General features: G+C 39.7%; 1 protein-coding gene across 7 annotated transcripts in view; it reads left to right on the forward strand.

Annotated features, from left to right (window-relative positions):
* PLCB4 (phospholipase C beta 4) overlaps nucleotides 1–21,582 on the forward strand; it is a 186,519-nt gene extending 164,937 nt beyond the window's left edge. For 5 of the 7 annotated variants that reach the window (XM_088052843.1, XM_088052842.1, XM_088052841.1 and 2 more), the window contains 7 exons: nucleotides 2,678–2,753; nucleotides 8,218–8,393; nucleotides 13,071–13,172; nucleotides 14,322–14,379; nucleotides 14,811–14,897; nucleotides 16,950–16,986; nucleotides 19,774–21,582. In XM_088052843.1, the coding sequence (XP_087908969.1) occupies nucleotides 2,678–2,753; nucleotides 8,218–8,393; nucleotides 13,071–13,172; nucleotides 14,322–14,379; nucleotides 14,811–14,897; nucleotides 16,950–16,986; nucleotides 19,774–19,862 (625 nt within the window). In that variant the 3' untranslated portion in view covers nucleotides 19,863–21,582. The remainder of the gene's footprint in view (nucleotides 1–2,677; nucleotides 2,754–8,217; nucleotides 8,394–13,070; nucleotides 13,173–14,321; nucleotides 14,380–14,810; nucleotides 14,898–16,949; nucleotides 16,987–19,773) is intronic. The other 2 variants (XM_088052845.1, XM_088052846.1) reach the window with 1 other exon arrangement.
* Nucleotides 21,583–22,703: the final 1,121 nt, after the last annotated feature.

A 22,703-nucleotide genomic window follows, 5' to 3' on the forward strand; every position in this document is an offset into this window, starting at 1 on the left:
ATTAATTTAATGTGGCTTTGATTCAATTTCATTGAATGTAACACAGCGGAATGTTACTGATACAGCTGGATTTTTAATTACAGTCAGGTTATTTACTACAGTGGTAGAGAAGTGAACTCTGGGCATTGCACCATAATTATTGTGGGAGCAGAAATATTTCCCTTTGCTCTGGTGTTGAAGAATCTGAGTGTTCCTGTTGGCCTGAGAAGGAGCCAGTGCCTCTGCCTGTCCAGACAAAATGGCCAAGGGAGGTGTGTCAGGAAAATTAAAGGTGGAAATGGCTGTCTCTGTGGAATAAATATGGGGAAATTCTGAATAACAGTGCTGTCCAGATCACCCCAAAATGGGACAAGTATTAAAGCAGTCCATAATCTGATTCACAGTTTGAGGACACTCCATTGGCTACTTGCAGCATCTTTTCTTAATTCTATAATGCTTCTTGCATGGACACCAAAGCCTTTATGATGGTTTCACATTATGAATTAAAAACAAAATGGAAATGACCACTCCAAAACCAGCTTTAATGCAAAGCCAAATACTGTTCCTTACCACAATTTCCATGGATTCCAGAGCTCTCAGTCACATGATGGCTCTTCCAGTTTTACAAGACTAACTGTGTGCATGTAATTAAAAGCCAAATCAAAATCAGTATCTGACAGACTTTCTGTGAAAACACTTTTTAATGCCATAGCAAAATATTTTAAGGGCTTCCTTAAGGATGAGCCCTGAAAGCCCATTCTGCAAGGTACTTATGCCCACCCCAGCTGTGCAGAGTATTAAAGGACATGTTTAAAAGTGAATACATTGGTTGGCACTTACAAATTTTATTGAACTTAAATGTTCTGATGAATCCAGAGTTGTGGGTTCGATGAGTACAGGACATGCTCCATTTCCTTGGCTATCATTCTGGTGCATTTGCAAGGAATAAAAGTTGTAAGAGAACTTGTAAAACATGTTCTCAAGGCATTCATATTGAAATTGTCAGATTATTTAATGACAAACAGTCCTTTGATAGGTGTAAAGACAACTTTCTCTTCTGATCTTGTTGTGCACTTTTTTTTTTAAGTCCACTTCTGCCACATGGTGTGACAAATGCCAACTGCATATTGTTCAGCAAAGTAGGATTTTTTAATCACATGCTAATTCACTGACAGATGGACAGGATTTTGCTCCCTGTGCTATTTCTGTCATACACTTGAAATGCTTACAAATCTCAGAGAGGCACATGGGGATAGGTATGGTTGTGTTCCCACTCTGAATTGGAGTCAGAGCACACAAAGATCCTTCTGATTTATTGGGACTGTCCAGAAATCCCAAGTGTATCTGTGTGTGTGAGCGTGGGTAGCTGACCCTGGGTTGGGCTATCCCTGGGTATTTGTTCCCAGCTGTGACTCCATGGTTCAACCCTGGTTCAGCCACTGCAGATGGGTAATTCCCATTATTCCCAGTGTCCAAACTGGTTGGAAGTTGCCTTGGGATATGATGAAAGCTGCGTTTCCAGAGTAGGGATCAGCTGGTGGTTTGGATGTCTGGGATTCAGAAGAGTCCTGTGATTGAACTAATGAAGCTATTTCTGGATAAAGTATGTCTTATTCACACCTAAGAATCAATGTCTTTCATACTGATCAACAAATCAAATATTCCTGATATCAGCCACACCCTGATCACAGTGTAATCGAAGACACTTCCCTTTCAGCTGCTGGGTTTTTTCAGGCAGAGTTAACAGTGGTTAGAACCTCTCTCTATGACTTTAGATTGCTTCCAAAGTGTCAAATCAGTGTTAGAAATATCTACACAATTACCCTTGCTCTGAGTAGAAAATAAATGACTGGTGGCCCTTGGGAAAACAAGACATGCTATTTTCAGTAAGGACTTTCCTAGTACTGTTTGATGATAAAATTTGCTGCTAATTTCTGTAAGTTTAGCAGTACTTTGATATGAAAATAGGATTTAAACTTGTTAAGAGTTTCATAAATCTCCTTTTCTGGAGCAAACATGGATTAATGTTACTGCAGTCAAGCAATGACCATCCTTATTAGGGCCAGCTGCAGCTGATAAATGAACATGTCCCTGTCCAGACAGTGGAGCTGCATCACTTTACATCAGTGGATAATCCAACACAGAAATATTACAGTGGTGTCCAGACTTCTCTCAAGATATTTATTCCAGGCCCCTCCTTTGCAGCCCATTCACTTACTCTCACACAGGGACACCTACACTTTCTATAGGTGTTCAAATTCAGTACTCCCAAATCACCCTGGGAGGTAATTACTCAAATGACATCATTTTATCTGCCTCAAACTAAATATAAATAACCAAAGAATCTAAAATCACGGCAGGGACAGGTCTTTAAGTTTTCAGGCAGAAACTGGTTTTTCTTGGCAAGGTATTTTAAGCCTGGAAAAGGAACCAAGTATCATAAATGGAGATGCCTGACACATCCTCGGCAACAGAATAATTGCTGGACTAATCTAGAATTAATCATGTGGTGTTTGAATTGACTGATCATTAATCCAACAATATTTTGTAAGTTGTGAATGGATTGCCAGAAGAAATAATTTCATTCCAATACGGTGCAGCACTTCAACTTTGATTAACATTTTAATTAGTAAGTGCAGACTGAATGGGGAGATGTTTAACTTGTGGCACACATTTGCAATTTTTCTTTTCCTTTTAGAGGAAGTAATTGTGTTGAATTGAAGAAAGAAACGGAAATTAAAATTCAGACACTAACATCAGATCACAAATCTAAGGTAAGAAAACAGCCAATTTTAACACATGCAGCTTCTGAAAGAGAGAATTTGAGACCCAAGTGGTAGTTAATTTTCTTGGAAGCATATGAATAATTTTCAGCAATAATGACATGTTGAAAAGAATGGGAGTAATTGAGTGTCTAAAAGTGTTTCTTAAAAAAATTTTTCAAGCAACATCAATTTCCTGCTGTTTTGAAATTTTTGAAGAAAGCGCCATATTCATGCCTCGTGAAGTGAAACTGGTCATTTGTGTCAGCTCTAGTTAAACAAAGAGAATATGTGTGATACAAAATTTGGATGCTAAATACATTCCCAAAATACATACATAAAGAAGTTTCTATTTCATTTTCCATCATTGTTGCCATGGCCTTGGTAATCTGTTTCTTAGGACATGAGGTGCCCAAGTTGCTGTTGAACCAAAAGCCTTCTTATTTCTAGTGTTTTGGGGTTTTTTTTCCCCTATTGCTTGGTTGCTTTGTTTTCTCCAAGGTCCTGGGGAATAAAAGTGTCCTGGAACTCAACCTCAGCTAATTTGGAAAAGCTGATCTCAAGCCCATGGCTCACTTGGAGTTGCTCAGAGTTGTTTCCTCTGTACTTTTGTCCCACTGCTGTATTCACTGACTTCCTATTTCCTTTGGAAGTCTTCTCCAGGACTTGTTGACATGTTTTGGAAAGCTGTCCAGATTAGAGGGTGGCAGGAAGGCTCATCCATGTACAAAATTATCTGGAGGGAGGACAGTACTAGAGACTGACCCCAGTGAAAGCTGAAACCTGTGAAAGGATCAGACAAGAATAGAAAATAAACACAAACACAGTCACATCTTTGAGGCTAGAACAAGTTAATTTTTATCCTGTCTTCCTTGAACTTTATTCTCTGGTTTTATTTTTTCATGTGGAAAAGATCTTAATTTTCTAAACAAGGTTTGCTTTCTTGTTGCTGCCCTCTCAGTTGTAGATGTAGCAAAACCCCCCAGGAATAAAACGTAAAGCACTTTCCTGTCTCCCTATCTTCTTCCCCTATGAAAAGTCTAGAACACTTTCCTTAAACAGAAGCAAATTTATTAAGTTAAAAAAATAATTCCTCTCTTAGTGACAAAAACTCTCTGAGGAGCACTGGCTCCCAGTCATCCAGACATAAGCTCCAAAACTCATTTGAAATGACATTACACAGAAACTTATTTCCTCTGATCTCTCTCTCACCTGTGTCACTCATAGTCTGGAGTTAGGTGTCATTTGTACACAAGGAACATCCAAATGTTCATTAATCTTCCACATCCAAATAAATGTGACTCATGTTCTCCCTTTTCACAAATATATTCAGTTTCTGAACCCTTTTCCTTTCAGAATCCCGCTTTCAAATTTGTTCTCTTTAATTTAATCCATATCTGGAAAAAAATATTGATTTTTTTCCACTCCCATATCAGGTTCTAGGATGACATTTTGAAAGGAGACTTAAATGTAAGATTTGAAACATAAGAGTTCAATATAAGACTTGAAATTCCAAGCTTCTGATTATCGGATAATTCCCAAAGAGCTCCTCCGCAAGTCATCCCCCTCTGAGGATTCCTCTAATGATTTTCAATGCCCTGCTCACTGTGGTTCCATCAAAATTGTCCAGATTATTTACCAACTTCTTTTGTTTCAATTGCTGTGTGTGGGCCCTTGAATTATTCCTGGAGATCATTCAAAGGTTTTAAAGCAACAGGCTGGAAAACAGTGCTCAAGACCATAGGGAAATTAACTCTTATCTTAGATGAAGGTAGGTGCAATTAAATTAGATTAAATTCTGAGATGCTGAATGCATTACACTGATATAGTGGGAGTTTGATTAATTAACAGCTGTTCAGCATTTCTCAGCATTTGGCCAACTAATTTTGATATCAGATTAGAATATAATTCATCTTTAATTACAGCTCGTGTCCTCCAATACAGCTCTGTGCCACAACGTGCCTGTACACACCTTTTGCACCGAAGAGACCTTTACATCTACAAAACTCCTCCTGTCAGGAGGAAACATCCAGCCCGAGTTTGACATGAAATATTGAAATTAAATCTGAATGTCCCAGCGTGTACTTCACACATAATTAACCTAGCAAATGCAAATTACTTGCCTGCATTAGGAAAGTAGGTCCCAATATCAAGCGGGCAGAGGATGAAAAGAAAAAAAAGGGAAAGATTACTTCAAAGATCATTCCTGCTTGAACTTAGTGACTATACAAACTTCTTGCATATATGCTGTGCAAAAGAAGGTTCCTTATCAGGATTTTAATTAGTCTCTTAGGCCCAGTGTAGGAACAGATGAAAGGACAGGCTTGCAAATACAGTCTGCAAAACAGGAAAGAGAGAAGTTAACTAATGGTTATTTTTCCTGTCCTTTAGGACAAGCAACACTGTCTTAAGAGCAGAAAGTAGGACAAGAGCACAGCCCAGTGAAAATTAAATAGTCATTTCAACTATGCTGCTAGTAAATTGGAGAAAAGCAGAGATGTTCTCTGAATTTACTACGGCTGAACTTTGAAGTCTATCACAGATCTGCAGCAAAATTTGATTTCAGATGACTTAATGGCCATGAGTTCTCAGTTCTTTGGAATCTGAGTTTAATTGGGTATTTAAAGTCTTGTAACTGGTTTTTGGCACATCCCTTACATCCTTCTTGTCAGGTTATATCTTGCTGTACCTGAAATGAGACTTGTGCCTTGGTGGAGATGTGATAAAAGAAAGTTTCTCTTTCACATCCCTAGAGAAAAGCTTGTTTTACAAGGAGGTGTATCTGCTTCTTACACCACCTGCTGCTTCTGGAATTAGCAGCACACCATAGCACATCTGTCAACAAACACAGGCAGGGTGTTTTTCTGATTATTTCTTCCTTCTTAGATTAAATATTTTATTTAAGTATTACCACACTGTCACTTTGCAGGGTTTTTCTTTGGGAGTTGGACTCAATAATTCTATGAGGTATTATATGATCCTTTGGTATCAGTGTACCTGAGATTTAGATTTCCTGCCTTCAGGTTCCTCTGTGGTTTATAACATTCACCATTTAAGAACAATTACCACATTATTCATTTTCAATGAGCCTTTGAGTCTTTGTTCCTCTGTGTTCGTTTGAGCTTTGAAAACTCCCTGCAACTAACTCACAAAATACTTGCATTCACTGTGACTTCCACTATTTATTTCACTATTTTATTGTCATGATTCTTTTTCCATGTAAAGTTTATTTTGCATTTTCTCTACAGTGCAAGGAGGCCTTAAATAAAAGCAAACTCCTCTTTGTTTACTGGAATGCCTGTGGTGGTGGTGAACACTTGGCCTCCTGCTCCCTGGGCCACATAACAGCACTTATCTTTTTGAAATATTAATAATTTCTAACACTGTGACTGTGGAGATTTTCTGAGGGCACAATCCCTTTGCTGCTGTGCTCCAAATTACACACAGGGTTTTGGACTGATCTACCTGCATCATTTTTAATTCAAATCGTGGATGGACTCCATCTGGAAACTCTGTATTGAAAATAAACAAGGAGTGTGTTTTCCTAAAACCTTCAGCCATGACTTTTAGCTCTCCCAAGTACATCCTAGGTCTCCCTGGGGGTTGATAAGCCAAATGAGGTCACTGTTGAGAGGAGATTCATACAACCTGACTCAAGTGTCTTGCTGCTTGCGGCCCTGGAGATGTAAGAGGGGAATTTCCGGAGTGTCTGAGTGATAAATCCTGCTTTGGAACTGCCCACATTTTCACCTCAGCAGTACAAGGCGCTTGGGCTAAACTTGGCCCAAATTGAAGTGCTTTAGGTGGTGCCAGAGGTGAGCTGGAGTATCTGCCTCTCAAACTCTCAGAGACTCCATCTGAAAGGCTAGTTTTTCTTTCCTTCACATTTACAAATTCCAAATAATTCACATTCAAACTTTTATTTGTACTCATTTTTAAACTGAATCATCATGTTTTTCAGGCTCTGAAGGCAGTACTTATGAACATCTTATTAAGAATACTACTCCCACCAGCTGCACCACATCCTTCATATCATTTCATGGTTGACAGGCTCTGGGCTTAGTAGTACACTTCCCCACATGCACAAAAAGAAGCATGGCTCATTTTGCTGGAGGCACACTGACACTTAAGCACCCTGATGAATTGGGCCTGTGTTAGTCATACCAACTTCTGCCTCAAAAGGCTTTTGTTGTTTTCTGTAGAAAACTCCAGGTTGCTCTCTATCAGCTGCTCCTACCTGTTTTGGTATGAGACCACTCTTCAGCTATAGTTAAGTGCAAATCTGGCTCTCAGGTAGTGGTAGTCATCTTGATCTGTTCCAGAATTACTCACTTCTTTATTTCATTAGATTCCCTCTTTATTGGGCAACATGAGCCTTAGGTAAGAGGTCCTTCAGAGGAGCCTCTCCAGGGCAGAATGGAGACTGGGGCTGATAAAATCTCCACCTTTCTCACCTTCACCACTGTGTACAAGACAATCTGTTCTTCATTATGGAAACCCCAGCTAAAGTATTTAGCTGGGGTTTGCATAATTCTCTCATTTTCTCACCATTCTCTCACTTTCTAAGCAAAATGGTGGCAATTTTTGTTAAAAAGGATCAAATCTGCTTTTGTAAAAAATGACCCAGATGTTATTGGTTGTAGTTGAAATGTTTACCTGATGATGGATTTATTGGGAGGCACATTTTGTATATCATTTATGGAAAAGTAGGATAGCATGTCAAAATACCCAAAGATAATCATTAAAGGTTAATAAAACATATCTTTCTATTAGCTTCTTTTCAAAATCAGTGAGCGCGATATATTATAATAACAATTCTTGTGATTTAAGCTTCTTAATACTGTCTCTTGGGAACATTCCAAAACTTTAATCTCATTATTCTTGTGAGACTTGCGAGATAAGCAAGAGAATACTTGTCAGATTCTCTGCTGACTTAATGAGTATAAAACAAAGATATGTAGCCCATCTTCAGATTGAGGTTGTACTAAATACAGGATTTCTCTGTAAATGCTCTGTGTTTGTGAAACTGTCTCCACAAAATCAAAGACTATCTTTAAGCCCTCAAAGAAATCCTGCTCACTAGTTTTTTCCGTTGTAAAGTTCAGTACTTTCAATATATATGTATTTTTCTTGGCAACAAAAGTGTGAAACTGTTTTATTATTAGCTCAGTGTTAGAGGTTTTAAAACAATGGTTGTACAGTGAAGAGCCTGTTTATTCCGCCAGTCTATTCAGGGCACTTTAGATAATAGTGTCTTAATAGTAGGGGTTGGTTTACATCTGTTTTTATACCCACCCAGCAGTGTCCTCAGTGGCTTTGCTATCTGTGAAGCAACTTCATTTGTGCAACTTCATTTTTCACAATTTAGCTGTGCTCTTTAGAACCTGTTTTATGATTGTCTTTACATCACCTTCAGCAGCAGGAGGAGTTGCTTTGTCTGGGAGCCTCCAACAAATCTGGCATTACCTCCCCACAGGTCAAAGAGATCGTGGCTCAGCACACCAAAGAGTGGTCCGAGATGATCAACACACACAGCGCCGAGGAGCAAGAAATCCGCGACTTGCACTTGAACCAACAGTGTGAACTACTGAAGAAACTGCTCATTAATGCTCACGAACAACAAACACAGCAGCTGAAATTTTCCCATGACAGGTGAGCAGAGCAGCACTGCCCGACAACGAGGGCTTGGTTTAGGTCTGCTCTGGGTAATCCTTTAGTTTTTTGCATTGACAGCTCCTGTTCTGCTGCCAAAGGAACTGGGCTGAATGCACTGTAGAAGTAAAAGGAGGAACCATACAAGGTTTAGGTATTGTCTTGGTTTGAAAGATGTGTCTGCCAGGGAAGGTAGGAACCTCCCTTGGAACGGAAAATGCGGCTCCCTTCCCTTGGAATTATTATAACTCCGAAATGAAGGGGGCTGTGAGGCAGAGGTTCGGGAAGAGCAATGCCAGTTCTTTCCTAGCACGTATCAAAGGCGAGCAGAGCGCAGGGGCAGCAGCCCCAGGCACAGCGGAGCCCCAGCCCCGCCGCTCCCGGCCGCGGGCGCTTTCCCCTCGCTGCAGTTCCGCTCGCAGCCGCCAGGGGCGCTGCCGGCTCCCGGCCGGGCGGGGCGGGGGCGATGGTCCCCCGCGCCGCCAGGGGGCGCTGTGCCGCCAGCTCGGCTCCCTCAGGCGGCCATGGCGGGCGGGCTGGAGGGCGAGGGGAGCGGCTGGAATGGCGGCGGCGGGCAGAGCCCAGAGGAGCAGTGGAAATGTAGCAGAAACTCTGCAGCCTTAGCGGGAGCGCTGGGGGTATCCCGGCAGGCAGGGGGCCTGGGGTTACGGTGTAGCCAAAAACCCTGAGCGGTGGCGGGGAAGCGGCGGGGCTGGGCAGCAGCAGCCCGGCTCCCGAACAGGGCCGGGAGAGGCTCCCTGGGAGGGGAAGGCTCTGAGGGCCCTGGGTTTTTCCCTGAGACACACGAGCAGATGGTGAGGGTCCTTTCCAGGAGGCCAGGTGTTAATAAGGTCCCAGTGCATCGGCCGCTCCTACGAGCAGAGCCTTACTCGCGGTAGGAGACTATAACAGGAGACAGAACCCCGCAGTGGTGGCAAATTCTTCCCACAGCAGCCGCAGCCTTGTCTCCCCTTCCATCCCACGCGAGAGAGGCACCGAGCCCAGCTCCTCACCCCCAGCCAAAATCTCCCGCTATCTCTGACCCTCCACAAGAAAGCCCCTGAACTACTAAAGTTCACCTGCACCCTTCTCCCACCTTGGCCATTTCTTTCTCTTAAATACCCGGTCGTTATCGTCTCTTAGCAACAAATGGGACAAAACTCCCTGAGAGAAAGGAAAAAAAAAAAAAAATCCTAACCTCCAACAGGTAGATGTAGGAATGGGCTTCTTAGCTGATTTAGATCATCTGAACCTCCTTAAAGGCAGCAGGGGTGGTGGAGCATTGGTAGTTTGAATTGACTTTACCCAGAAACTTCAATTCAGAGACTGGAAACTGAAAAGTATCAAATATGGAAATATCCTTTGGAGTTGCTGTCAGCTGTGGACTCATGTTTATAGCACTGGTGGGTTTAAGAAAGATCCATGAGAAGTGAGGACAAAAGGGGTTACAGAATAAGCTACACTAGACTGATATGTTAATATTATACAATATCCTGCTGTAATCACACAGAAGATGCTACATGATACTAATGCTTTTGTAATTAACCATCCTGACTATTTGAAATCAAATAAAGTTAAATGCACATTATAGTCACAGTGCTAAAAATGTTGGTAAGTAGAGGAATAATTTTTTATCCTATGTTCTATTATCTGAAGCAGCTTAAAAGCATATGGACATAAAATATGTATGTACACATAATATATATATTAATATGTAGATTCATACATAGTTGTCTTCAGCACCTTTCACATAAAATGCATGGGGGATAAGAAATAAATAAATCGCATTTGAAGAAGGAATTGAAATTATTTTTTTAAATTCCTGAGTGAAAAAGCAGCTTATCTTTGCATCAGAGAGAACACATGCTGGGAGCTGCAAGCTTTTCATCCAACAGAGAATTGTCCCAACAAAAGGCTTGTAGTGAGCTCATCTTTATGTTGATCTTTGTGTTAACACATGTATTCGAGCTACCCTCCAAGACATGCCCTGTCAAATGTGAAGTCCAAAGATTATTCAATTATTGTACAAATTCATCATTCAAAAATTATTAGCCAGAGGAAGGTGCAGTCCTTGGTTCTGTGCCTCTAAATCATACTTGGCTGCATCAGCCCAGGAAATCACATCACTTTCTTTTTTCTTTTGAGTCTTTTTTTCCATCCTGCTTGAAATTCATCAGAATGCTTGGAAGGTAATTTACTAATATGTGGCCTGTAAAAGTAAATTTTTTGTTTTCTTTTCCATACATCTTTCTATGTTCTCTTAACTTTGCTAGAAGCTGTCATTTCAGGCAAATAGTATGTATATATATATAAGGCAAAACTTAATTTTTTTAAAATCTTTTTTCTCATTGTTTTAGTTTTTGGGTTTAGAATTTCTGTATCTGTGTGTTGTTTAAACATCCCTCTATCATTTCTTGTATATGATTCTTATATTCTTAGCAATGTATTTTGCTTTCTTATTAGAAATCATTCCATGTATTGCCGTATCTGTGTTTAAAGCTACTAAGAACCGGATCTGAAAATTTACACCCTGATAAATACTGAGAACTCTCTTTGCTCAGCTGTCCCTGGAGTAACAACCTTCAATATTCTTTCTGCTTTATTCATTGCAATTTAGCATGTTTCTGCTCATTTGGCAATTATGTGCAGACAGCGGACTTTCCTGTTTAAAACAAATCTAAGATTGTGTCTGAATCTATGAATATTTCAGAAGAATTTGGACTGTGAAATATTGAAATGTGAATAATAATGCCCCAAAGAGACGTTAAACTTCATAATTTGTAAACTTTTTAATGTATTATATTGTGTGTAGGAAGACATGTATTTATCTCCAGAGGCCAGGAGACAATTCAGGCATATCCATAGGAAAAATGGGATCTGTGTGAGGGCAGCGTGGGAGTGGAGCAGGGTCTCAGCAGGCTGTGCTCACCACTTCCCTCTCTCTGAGCTAGGTAATGAGCTGGATATCACAACAGAGGGCACAGGGTTGGTAGCAGAAATCAATAATCTAAAATGATGCAGTTGCCTGCTGTAGGAAAGGTGCTTTCCCTCCATGGGCAGCACAAAAAGCAATTTCTCTCTGTGCTTTAGGCTCATTTAAAAACAAAGCAGAAGGCAGCAGGTACTACTAAAAACCTGAAGCTTATTGAGCTCCAGGGGTGCTGAGCCCCCTGCCTCCCCAGACTGAGTTACCTTGGCTCATCTGGATGTGGTGATCCTGCAGCAGTTCAGAAATTGGGGACATGAGGCTGTTATTCACAAGCATTATGTACTCCAGATAAAATAAGCTGAGAGGGAGAGAGAAAAATTGTGTGGTGGGGTTTTTTTTAATAGAAGAGATTTCTATTTCTTCAAACAATACTGGTGTCAGAAAATGACATGTTAATGCACTTTGATGTCATCTAAATATATATATAAATTCCAAGGGTAGACTTACATGCTTGAAGTTAAGTATCCCTTCAAAAGACATGTTTGTATAAATTTCAGAGGTGCAGTCACTATGACTCAGTGGAGAATCAGCAGCTAAATCTTGCAGTGCCACATTTTTCAGAATCCTTTTTTCTTTTTTTTTTTTTTTTCTTTACCATCCTGGCTTATCCACTTCTTCCAGTTCCAGGAATCACCACTGCTTGTAGGAGGGAGAGTGTTTTTGCTGGAGACAACGTGATGTGTTGGCCCTTTCAGCCACCTCCATGGCCAATGCCTCATTTCTAAATCATCAGTGATGCATAGTAGTCCTCTAATCCTTTTAACTTCTTCCACTCTGAAGTTGTATCTGATGCAAACGGGCTAAGTCAGTTTGAACACCTACACTGACTTTTTTTTCATATCCTTCAGCACAGTAATCAAAATAAATCATTTCAGCTCTCCTCATAAGACAGAGTGCTTGAAAATCACTTCAATTTCAGTATAGAAAATATAAGCTTTTATTTGGAGAAAGAATTGTTGGAGTGAAATGTGTTCTCAACACATCAGTTTTTTTAGAACCAAGACTAATTTTGGCTGTGATACCACTGCTTTTAAATCTGCATCCAGGAAATGTTCAACTTTATGAACTCTTGGGAGGGAAAAGAGAAAAAACAAAAAATGCATCACAGTTCTTTAATAAAAATTTTTAAAAAGTCCTCTCATTTCACAGGGGGGGCTAAAAGGTTCACTGAGCCAGAGAGAGAAACCAAACACAAGCCTGACCATGGCTAAACCACTCTTTTCAGGCCCACAGACCCGAAGTAGAAGTTTTAAAAGGAAGTCTGTCAGCTCGTACCACAACTAGCAAATATTATTACTGTTGATATTGCTGTTACCTTCTGAGTGCAGGATTCATAAATTTTTTAGGCAGTTGTAAAAGACAAATTGCATTTTCTAAACAGCTGATAGTAGCTCGTACTAGGACAAGTCATAATAGGGAGAAAAGAGAGTATTTTCTACCCTTTTACAATATTCAAAGCCTAAAAATGCTTTGAACTGGTCTTTCAGATTATATTCTCTGGAATAAATGGAGATTTCTGGATGCCTGCTCAAACTGTGTAAATTCTACCCAAAGGAAGGGAATTTTAATGTTGTTTGTTCCTTCCTCTTCCTTAATACTTTAAGGAAAAATTAACCACAGTGTAGAGGAACCCAACCTCCACAGCAGTTGCATCTTAGACATTAATGACTGTGTTTGATTTTGCCCAGGGAAAGCAAGGAGATGCGTGCCAACCAGGCTAAAATATCCATGGAGAACAGCAAAGCCATTAGCCAAGACAAATCTATAAAAAACAAAGCTGAAAGAGAGAGGTGAGTATCCCCTCCTGGCAAGGGAAGAATGCTGTCAAAGGCTGACAGGGGAAGTCATGGATTAATTAATTCCATTATGTATGGAAACAAGGTCTAAAGATTGTGCTGGATATATTTTTAGATGATGGTTTTCAAAAAAAAAAGGTGATATTCTCATATTTATCCTTTTAATAATTCTGGTGCCATGATCTTTGATTGACTAGAGTAGGTCAAATAACACTTATTAAATTTTAATTATTGTACTTCAAGAGCATTATATTGTTTTGCTTTTTCAATGAAATGAGGGCCTGACTGAGAAGGGAGTAAAAGCAGAATCTACACGATGATGTCTTATAAGCCTTTGGGATTTCCCCTTTGCTTTGGCCTTGCCATCTGGCTTGTTCTTTCCTTTTTTACATCACCTCCTTGGCACTGGGCTATTTTTGTTCCCAAAGCCTGAACCTGTTCCTGCTGAACCAAGTCCCTTGAGTGCTGCACACTCCTGGCTCATCAGGAGGATGAGTTGTCAGAGCCCTGGTAACCATTGGCTTTGTTGTGTTAGACCTCACTAATGACTCCAAGATAAACCTGTTCCCAGATCTGAAAGCAGTTCTGGTTTGTGGGCTGATTCAACTGTTTGAACTATTTTTGTTCTCTGTCATGGCAGAAATCTTAGGAAGAGATACTTAAATTATTTTATGTAACTATTAATTATATATTTATATTTTTGCATAAATCACAGCTTTAAGAAGCTTGCAGTACTGATAAGTGTAACTTTGCTTCTGATCATCAGATGATTTTTTTCCATTACCACTCTTAAGACACACAGCACTCTTTATATACCAAAACTGACGGCAGAGTGCAGCAAGGGATGCACAAATTGATTAAATAATTTGTTTAGCAGTTTTGAGCACCACTCTTGAATAAGAAAAAAAGCAAACTTCATTCACAACAGTCAAATCTTCAATCATACTGCCAACATACTTGGAAATCTCTGAGTGTAAAATTCTGTAGCCAGAGGAGTGTTCAATTTGCCATTATTCCTACCTGGTATAGATAATCAGAAAACAAAATACACCTTAAGAGTTTGTGATTCTCTCTATTGTGATTCTCTCTTTGGGTTTCTTTTTTTCCACTGTGTCTTCATGGAGAATGTTTGCATTTTTTCAGGCGAGTCAGAGAACTGAACAGCAGCAACACGAAAAAGTTCCTGGAAGAGAGAAAAAGGGTAACTATAACTTGACAAGTCACTGGGCACTGTTTCTGGATATTCTTTTTCATTCCTCTGTGTTGAGAATCCAGCTCTAGTAGATTTTTGTCTTTGCTTTGTTGCACATACTTGTAGAACAAAAGATCTGACATCTATACAAGACAAAGAACAGAATTACTGTTCATTCCTGTGTGTTTGCCAAGTCTATGTATTATGTGCAATGTGTATAATATGAATATTCATTATATCTATTAATTAATAATATAATAATATGAAGCTTTTTTTAAGATCGGGTGATATAATAGGCCTGTGATATTTTATGCCACCTAAATGGGTCAAGATATGTGTGTATCTTTCAAGGTTTTTAATTTTACTTTATTTACTTTATTTTACTTGTTAATAATGTGTTATATTCCCCCCCCCCCCCCATTATTTTCTCTCAATCACAGCTGGCAATGAAGCAGTCAAAGGAAATGGATCAGTTGAAAAAAGTTCAACTTGAGCACTTAGAAGTCTTGGAGAAGCAGAACGAACAGGTATCTTGTTTTAAAGGCTTAGGAGAAAAACAAGCTAGAGAAAACAGTAACCAGAGTTAGGCTGAGTAGAATCCTTCTGAATGTAAGTCTTTACCAAAAATGGGGACTTTTTCAAAGTCACTACCTACTTTGGGAGTCAAAATGAAGAGGTGAGGTGACTTAAATGATGATGCAGCACCAGATTTGTTTCAGCTGAGCCTGTGGGAGCTGAACTGCTCAGCCAGAGTGCCTTTTCAGCCGTTCAGTCACACTGATACTCGTTAGCCAGATATGACAGTCATTAAGGACCCAGCATATCCATTTTAATTACTCCCCAAAAGCAACTCAAGCAAATCGGTTTCCTTCATTTTGGAACTTACAGTTCTAGTACTGATTGAAAAATTAGAGGTGAAACGTGCCCAGAGCATCTCTGAACTCCAAGAGACAGTGAGTTTGGACTTAATTCTAGAGATGTACAGTAGCATGGGGAGTTTTATCTGTACCAGTACACCCTTTCCTAATTAAAATACCTTATTATTTTCTGCTAGTTTATAAGCCTTTTTTTTTTTTTTTAATTGAAAAACTACTTGGCAAGGAAGTAAAATTCTAATCTTATTTCTGGTGGAAGCAACACTATGTTCTGAGCAGCTCCCTTGCTGAAAGGTTGAGCCAGAAGAGCTGGAATAATTGCATGGACTTGCAGTACTGCACTTAAAAATGTAAACTGCAAGGGGAATATACCCACCCAGCAGTTCAGTGAGGTGAGAGAGGAGGGAAGGATTTAATACCCACTACTTTACATTTAATACCCATTGCTGTTAATGGTTATGTACTCACTTCTTTGTTTGGTAAATGTTCAGAACTTGAACTCTCTGGAAGACACCATAATACAAATTAAAGCCATCTTGCAGAGAGATAGGGAAGAGAATAGTACAGGCAAATCAAGTATTTCCACTGTCAGGACAGAGCCCCAGAGCTGTAGCCTTGGGTAAACTTCCAGGATGTTCTAAAATCTCAGGTAGCTGCTACCACGGAACCCCAGCCACCACTCTGCTGATTGCTCCGCCTCCTCCTGGGTAACAGCCACGAGTCCCACTCTGATCCCTCACAGGGTTGCTGTAGGTGCCATCTCCAGCATCCAGCATGAATGGATCTGTCAGTCAAACTGCTCCTGAGCAGTATCTAAAGGCAGGGAGACAGGACCTGGGGGAGGAAATTGGGCCATGGCAGATCTGTAGAGTCACTGTGATAACTGACAATAGAATGATGGACTTGATCCAGAGCTATGGTGTTTTCAGTTCTTTCTTTCCATTGTCTTCAGGGAACTCTGGATCTGTATTTTAAAGTACATAAGGAGAGGAGAGAATGATTCTGGTTGTGCTTTTGACCATAATGTGATAACCACATTCTGCGTAAGGGAGCTGGGATCAGTGAGTCACTGAAGGGTCACCTCTTTGAGCAATTAGATACATCCTCACCTGGGCTGACAGCTCTGCAGCTGAGGGATGGCAACAGCCTACGTGAGCTTGCTCATTTGCTGTTTAAGTCAGATAAATCATCAGTTATTAAATGGAATAAGCTCCTCTGTGTGCTGGTTATCACTTCTGTGTGGGCATGTGGTGGCCTCTGCCACAGGGGTTGTCCTTAACAGCTTTTTAACTCCCTCTAATTTGATCCATCAGAGCAGATATTCCCATACGTGCTGTTTGGACCATTTCCTTGTCACCCCAAAAGTGCACCAGTGCAACCCCCAGCTGGCTCTGGTACCGCTGTTACATACACTGATGAATGAAAGTTAGTTGGATCCAGGTGGTATTTGTTTAATGAGGATTTTGAAAGACTTGTTTTTCATGATTGAACAAGGCAAGGAAATTTTCATGCAAATATACAATGGAGAAAAGTAGAATTATGGGTGGAAACAGGCTTCAGTAGAAACTGTTATAAATTTAAATTTGTTTTGTTTTATGTATGTTTTTCTTGCATTAATTTTTCAATCTCACTTTAGTTTTCATTCATTTAATTTGCTTCTTGTTGTATTACTCGATTTTGACATTTTTATTTTTGTACAAACAGCTTTTGAAATCCTGTCATGCAGTGTCTCAAACACAAGGTAGGATGGACGTGTAATAAGCAAACTATTATTTCAGTGTGCTTTCCTTCTAAATTAAATCATTATCATTGGAGCCCTCCTTGTAAATGCAACCATTGGGAAGTGCCATTGACATAGTGAGCACAGTGCTAATCTTGTTTGCACACAGATATTTGAGCCTGACACAATATTAGCAGTATTTTGTGCTTTAGCATCTGAAATTCAGATGAATATGAACAGTGATGCGCAGAGGAAATATTTAGAGATTATCTTGTACATTAGCTGCTGTTACTGGAAGATCTGCTTAGAGTTCTAAATTGTGTCTGTAAGAGTGTCTATTGATCTAAGAAAAGCATTTTAGTGTTAACATGCATATGATTAACTGCTAATGCTGATAGTCAGACAAAGGATATCCACATATCTTAATATGGTAATAAAATAAGTAATTCCACGCTAAGAATAGCCAAATATAGACTAGATGGCTGGAAATAGCTTCCTAGTGTCTGTGGAAGAGCACTTTAAAATTCCCTTCAAATTCTAAAATGTTACAAGCTCTGGCAATTACACTTAATGATGTGGCTGTGCTGCTGTGGCTTCCTAAATAATTGTTACTCCAAGAAATCCCTATTAACCCCTGTCTTTCCAAGGGAAAGAGCTGCACTGAGCTGGAACATCCCCTGCTACAGCACTGCCTGATCTGAATTACTCCCTTGAACTGATAACATCTTGCACTACTGATGGCACCCACTGTAACAACATTTATTTATTTATGGACACATACTAATGAAAAATATTCTCATTAGGCTAGGGGAAAAAATATTTTTATTCTTCTTCTACTGTGTGTGTTTCCTAGCTTGTGTGAGATCTAAGCAGAGAGCGCTCTGAGCACACAGCACACCTTGGCTGCCCCTGGCTCCATGGATCCACTGTAAGTTCCATGTAGCTTCCAGAGGCTTGTGCTGGTGTGTCAGTGTCAGAATGCACTCTCTGACCCAGCCTCAGAACGGCACAGACGAGATCCTGCTCCTCTGCTAGATGCTAATGTGGTCTGTGAAGGCAGGTTCTCTGAAAGAATTCTGTACACAATACACTGGGACATGGAATATTTATAGGACACTGTTCCTGTAGTCAAGTCACAAGCTTGAAATGTGAAATGTGTGAGTCACTAAGAAAAAACCCCACAGGGTTTTGTTTTATTTGGATGTTTCATTTCACACACAGATAAAATCCAGCCAACATTTCAGAAGAGGTTGTCCATATTGATTTATTTGTTATGTTTCCATATTTTCATGTTAAAATTATTTCCTCATTACTTTCAAGCTTTTAAGTCATTTAAATGGAGAACGTCAATTAATTTTTAATCATATTTATGACGGTTGCTTTGCTGTTATCATAATTACTTTTTTCCCCAAGAAGATGATGAGGATAATTAAGCAAGTGCAGGGCTAGATTTTTCAAGAAGGCAGGTATGTCACATCTGCATAAATCTGCATTTACCTTGAAAAGGAATAGAGATCCACCCTCATTACTTTAGACCTACATCTGCCCATTTTCACGTATGCAAATATATGTTTGCACATCTGGAATAGGTGACTCCTTAAGTAGAAGCTTGTATAGCAAAGTTCCCTGTCTAAGAAACTTTTACAACTTCTGGAGGAGCATAGTTTATATAAATCAAGTCCCTTAACCATTATTCCCTGCATGATGGATATACAGCAATTACACCAAAGAAAATAGCAGCTTGGATTGTCTCTTCCTAAAAGTTGTCCTAATGCTCCTGAGTTTGATTGTATAGATGGGTTAGATTGCCCTCTGGCAAGTTCATTCAGGGTCCTTGGGATATGGATTTAAATAACTTCCCAGATTGAGAACCCCCAGGGAGAATGGAGATGCTGACTCTCAGTTCCTTTAAACTGCAGCGTTTTGAACCAAAACATGATTGCAGGATTAGAGAGTGTGGCTGTGTGTGCATCTGAGAGAGAGAGAGAGAGGAAGGGAATTAAAAAAGTGCCCTCTGAGAGGGGATTCCCAGGGCAGTCACCATTTACACACAGAGCTTTAACTCTGCCTGCAGAGCCTGAGGCAGGCAGAGTTTATAGGGAGGTCTGGCATGTATTCATTGCTGGATTTTGCATAATGCATTTGGATACAGTTTCAGGTCAGTTCAGGGTGTGTAATTCCATGCAGCACATAGCAGTATTCTAATCCTGAGGTGAAAAACACCCCCTCTATAATCATAAGGATCTCCAGGTCAGACAAAAATTATTTTTTAAAAACATATTATTTTCAAAAAATACTTAAAATATTTTTAAAAACTACTTAAAAAATCTTGCCTTTGGCAAGGGAGATGTTACACTGATGGATTTTTGTCATTCCTTGTCTTTATGAAAGAAACAAGTCCAGATCACAGATGAATTTCAGGCATTAACACATTGCAGTACTCTCACAACAGCAGTGGGAATACATTCCCAGACATTTCCTATCTGGAGAAGCAGTAAATTGGAATCTGCCTAGCATATTCCCCAAAACTGGGGCTTCTGCATTTTATCACACACTTTAGAAAGTCAACCCATGACTCCCAGAACGGAATAAAAAAATATTTCCTAAGGATTTGTAGATATAAGGATTACATCCAATTTTGAAAACAGAGTGACATGGGGTGGGGGGACAAGGAGTGTAAAAATAATGTTGTCACCTATCTCTTCAGTGTGTTTTGCTTGTGTCTCACTCAGACACTCTCATGTGAATGTGCTTCCTTGGGAGCAAAAGGTCTAATGCAACGCTTCATGCGGTTATTTTGGATTGCAGGCAAAGGAGATGCAGCAGATGGTGAAGCTGGAAGCAGAGATGGATCGCAGGCCAGCAACAGTGGTTTAAAGCCTCAACAAGCAAATTGAAGTTGGAGAGCACAGCATCCTTAAAATGAGAGCAAAATTCAAAATAACATTGCTGAGGTTGATGAGTGGCCTTTTGGTTTGGTTTTGGCAGGGGTTTGTTTGGGGTTTTTTTGTTCTTAATATATCAAGTGTAGCTACGGACCACCAAGTCTTAAGGTTTGCATTGTTTCTTTTTTAACGTTGGGCACTGAATTTCCTTCGTTGAATTTCATAAGAATTTCCTTTGTTCAGAAAAACCCTGACCCAAAGATTAAGGGAGTTTTTTAAACCCCATCCTGTTTTCTTTTGTGTATCTCACCAGGCACCTTGCCTGTGTCAGAATCACATGATCAGAGCCTCGAAACACAGGAAATTCCTTTAACATCATCTCAGATGGCAACAAAGCTGTAGTTTGAGCCGTGTAAGTTCCAATTTGTTCTCATATGTGATGTGCTGTGCAGAAAGCCCACGCTGCCAGACCCTGCCATGCCATGCCTTGTCAGATGATCGGCACCTGATGTCCCTGAGCCCACTGAACTGGACCTTATGCCAAGTAATAATTAGGATAGTAAAGAGTTGATTTTGGGTGATTTTAAATTATATTTCAAGTGTTATTTTTCAGGCAGCAGACAGCAGGCAGTTGAAAGGTAACTGCATATATTCAAAAGTACAACGTGTAGAAAGTCATCCACCAAATTCATCAGCTGCAGCAGTAACTTGACAGGGTATTTCTGCAGCCTAATGATGTCATTCACAAGTGCCATATCAACTCTATCATGTCTGAGAGGAGCCAATATCCTGTAGAAGTTACTGCAGTGGATAACCTGAGGGAAATACAGTGTATTCGTGCCAAAACTGATCAGTGCTCTAAGGAATTACATATTAGGCACTTTAAGAAAAGTTTACATCCTACATTGCTTGTATAGAAATTGCATTTTGATCCTGTTGCTGCAGATCTCGGATACTACAGTTCATTGTAACTTAAAAGATTGTTCAAATGGCTTTTGGCAAAAAGTTTGTAACTGTGAAAATGTAAAAAGTATTTATACACTTGGGAAACACAACATTGTAGAAAATCACATACATGTTGCTACATGATAAAATTAGTGAACAGAAATGCTAAGAGTATGTTTGCATGTGATACAAATGCTACTAAGGCTTTAATGCCTATTATATGACCACAGTCATGCTACTAGCTGGTAAATACTGAGTAAATGTATGGCACAGAATATTGTTTGATTAATTACAAAGACTTATAGCATTACAAGGTCTCTATATATATGTGTGTATATTAATTACGTGGGCATTCTTGATACTTGTAGTAAAAAAGAAGTACATAACTAATTTAATTTTACACAGAAGTATTTATGCAGATTTTCAGAATTTCATATCAGGAATAACCTTTTTATGTCCATTAGATATAAAAACAATTTGCTAATGTGTTAATTTGCATGTTTCCAGAGCTTGCTGTAGTTATATTGCAAAACAATGCATGTAAGCATTCGGCTTGGAATTTGTCCATGCTGCCAATTCAAAGATGACTGCATGGAAAACTGGTAGTTTAGAACAAATCAGATTTCTGATTTCAATGTACTAAGCACCAATTACTTTGTTGTATATGCTTGTACAAACAAATTCTACATATTCCTATAAACAAAATAAATGAAGAGAGATAATTATGTTATTGTCAGTCCTGAGATGAAACTTTCAACTTCTCTAATAAAAACCTTAAAAATTCAAATCCTTTAGTTTTGACTGCAGTGAATTGCAGGGTGGTGGTGTTACTAATTGCAGATTTTTAGCAAGTTGTATTTCCTGTAAAAATGTGCATAGTGTAAATATATTTCTATCACAGCTTATTTAATCAAAGGAGTTTTTGTTTTTTTTAATTTCATAAAAGTAATAGAAGCATTGTGCAGCACTAGAGAAGTGCCCCAGTGGAGTGTAGCAGCACAACCTGGAAATGCAGCAACTTGAGCGCAGTGTAGCAGCAACTGAGACAGGTCAGTGAATCCTTAGGTGTTTAAAGCAGGGTTTAAGCAGACTTGTGATGCATATTCAAAATTCCCGTTCTGATGCCACGGCCTATGAAGGTAGGTCCTGGTCCTTTGTCATCTGTAATATTTTAAAAGACAGGTTGTGTACAGAGAGCAGCTCTCTAAGCCTGGCTCAAGTGCTGGATGGAGCAGAAGGGTTTTCAGAGCATCCTGGACAGGATTTTTATTATGATTTTTCCTTTCATTAAAAATGTCCTCTAAAACACAGTTGGTGGAGACAGTGCCATGAGCTGGAATTTTACACTGTTGCCTACTGCAGTGGTTTTTAGCCTGTAAGGAGAAGCAAATGACAGGCCAGGTATGGAAAGAACTGGATGGTGAAGCATCTTGGGCTCAGTTAGAGCCTGGCTGGAAAGCCCTACCCTACCTGTTAAAGAAACCACTGGGAATGGAGGGCTTGGGTGCAGCCCACAGCCCTCACTGAGGAAGATCAAACCTATTTGATTCCTTGGTGACCATCCCATCCATCCCTCCGGGGAAAACAGAGGTTTTGGAAGGACAGGAAATACTGTCCAGAGCCTCTGAGTCTGTGCTCCCTGCTCAGCCAGGAGCGAGACATCCATCAATTCAGACAGAAAAATGGGCTTCTTTGAAACTGCCGAGTAGGAAACCTCAGCTGCCAGGCTCAGCTCCCCACACTGATACGTATTTCATCCACTGACAATTTAGCATAAAATGCAGGCAGTAATTTGAAATTAAGTGATGAATTTTGTCAGCTAAGTGTTTTGAAATACTGTTTAAGCGGTATTTGATTCAAAAATTATTTGAAGTTTGGCCGCTAATGTAATGAGGTGAGAATTTCCAT

Source organism: Pseudopodoces humilis, chromosome 3 (assembly GCF_049639895.1).
Source record: "Pseudopodoces humilis isolate 2021_Gansu_Grassland_sample_001 chromosome 3, ASM4963989v1, whole genome shotgun sequence".
Taxonomy (NCBI): Eukaryota; Metazoa; Chordata; class Aves; order Passeriformes; family Paridae; genus Pseudopodoces; species Pseudopodoces humilis.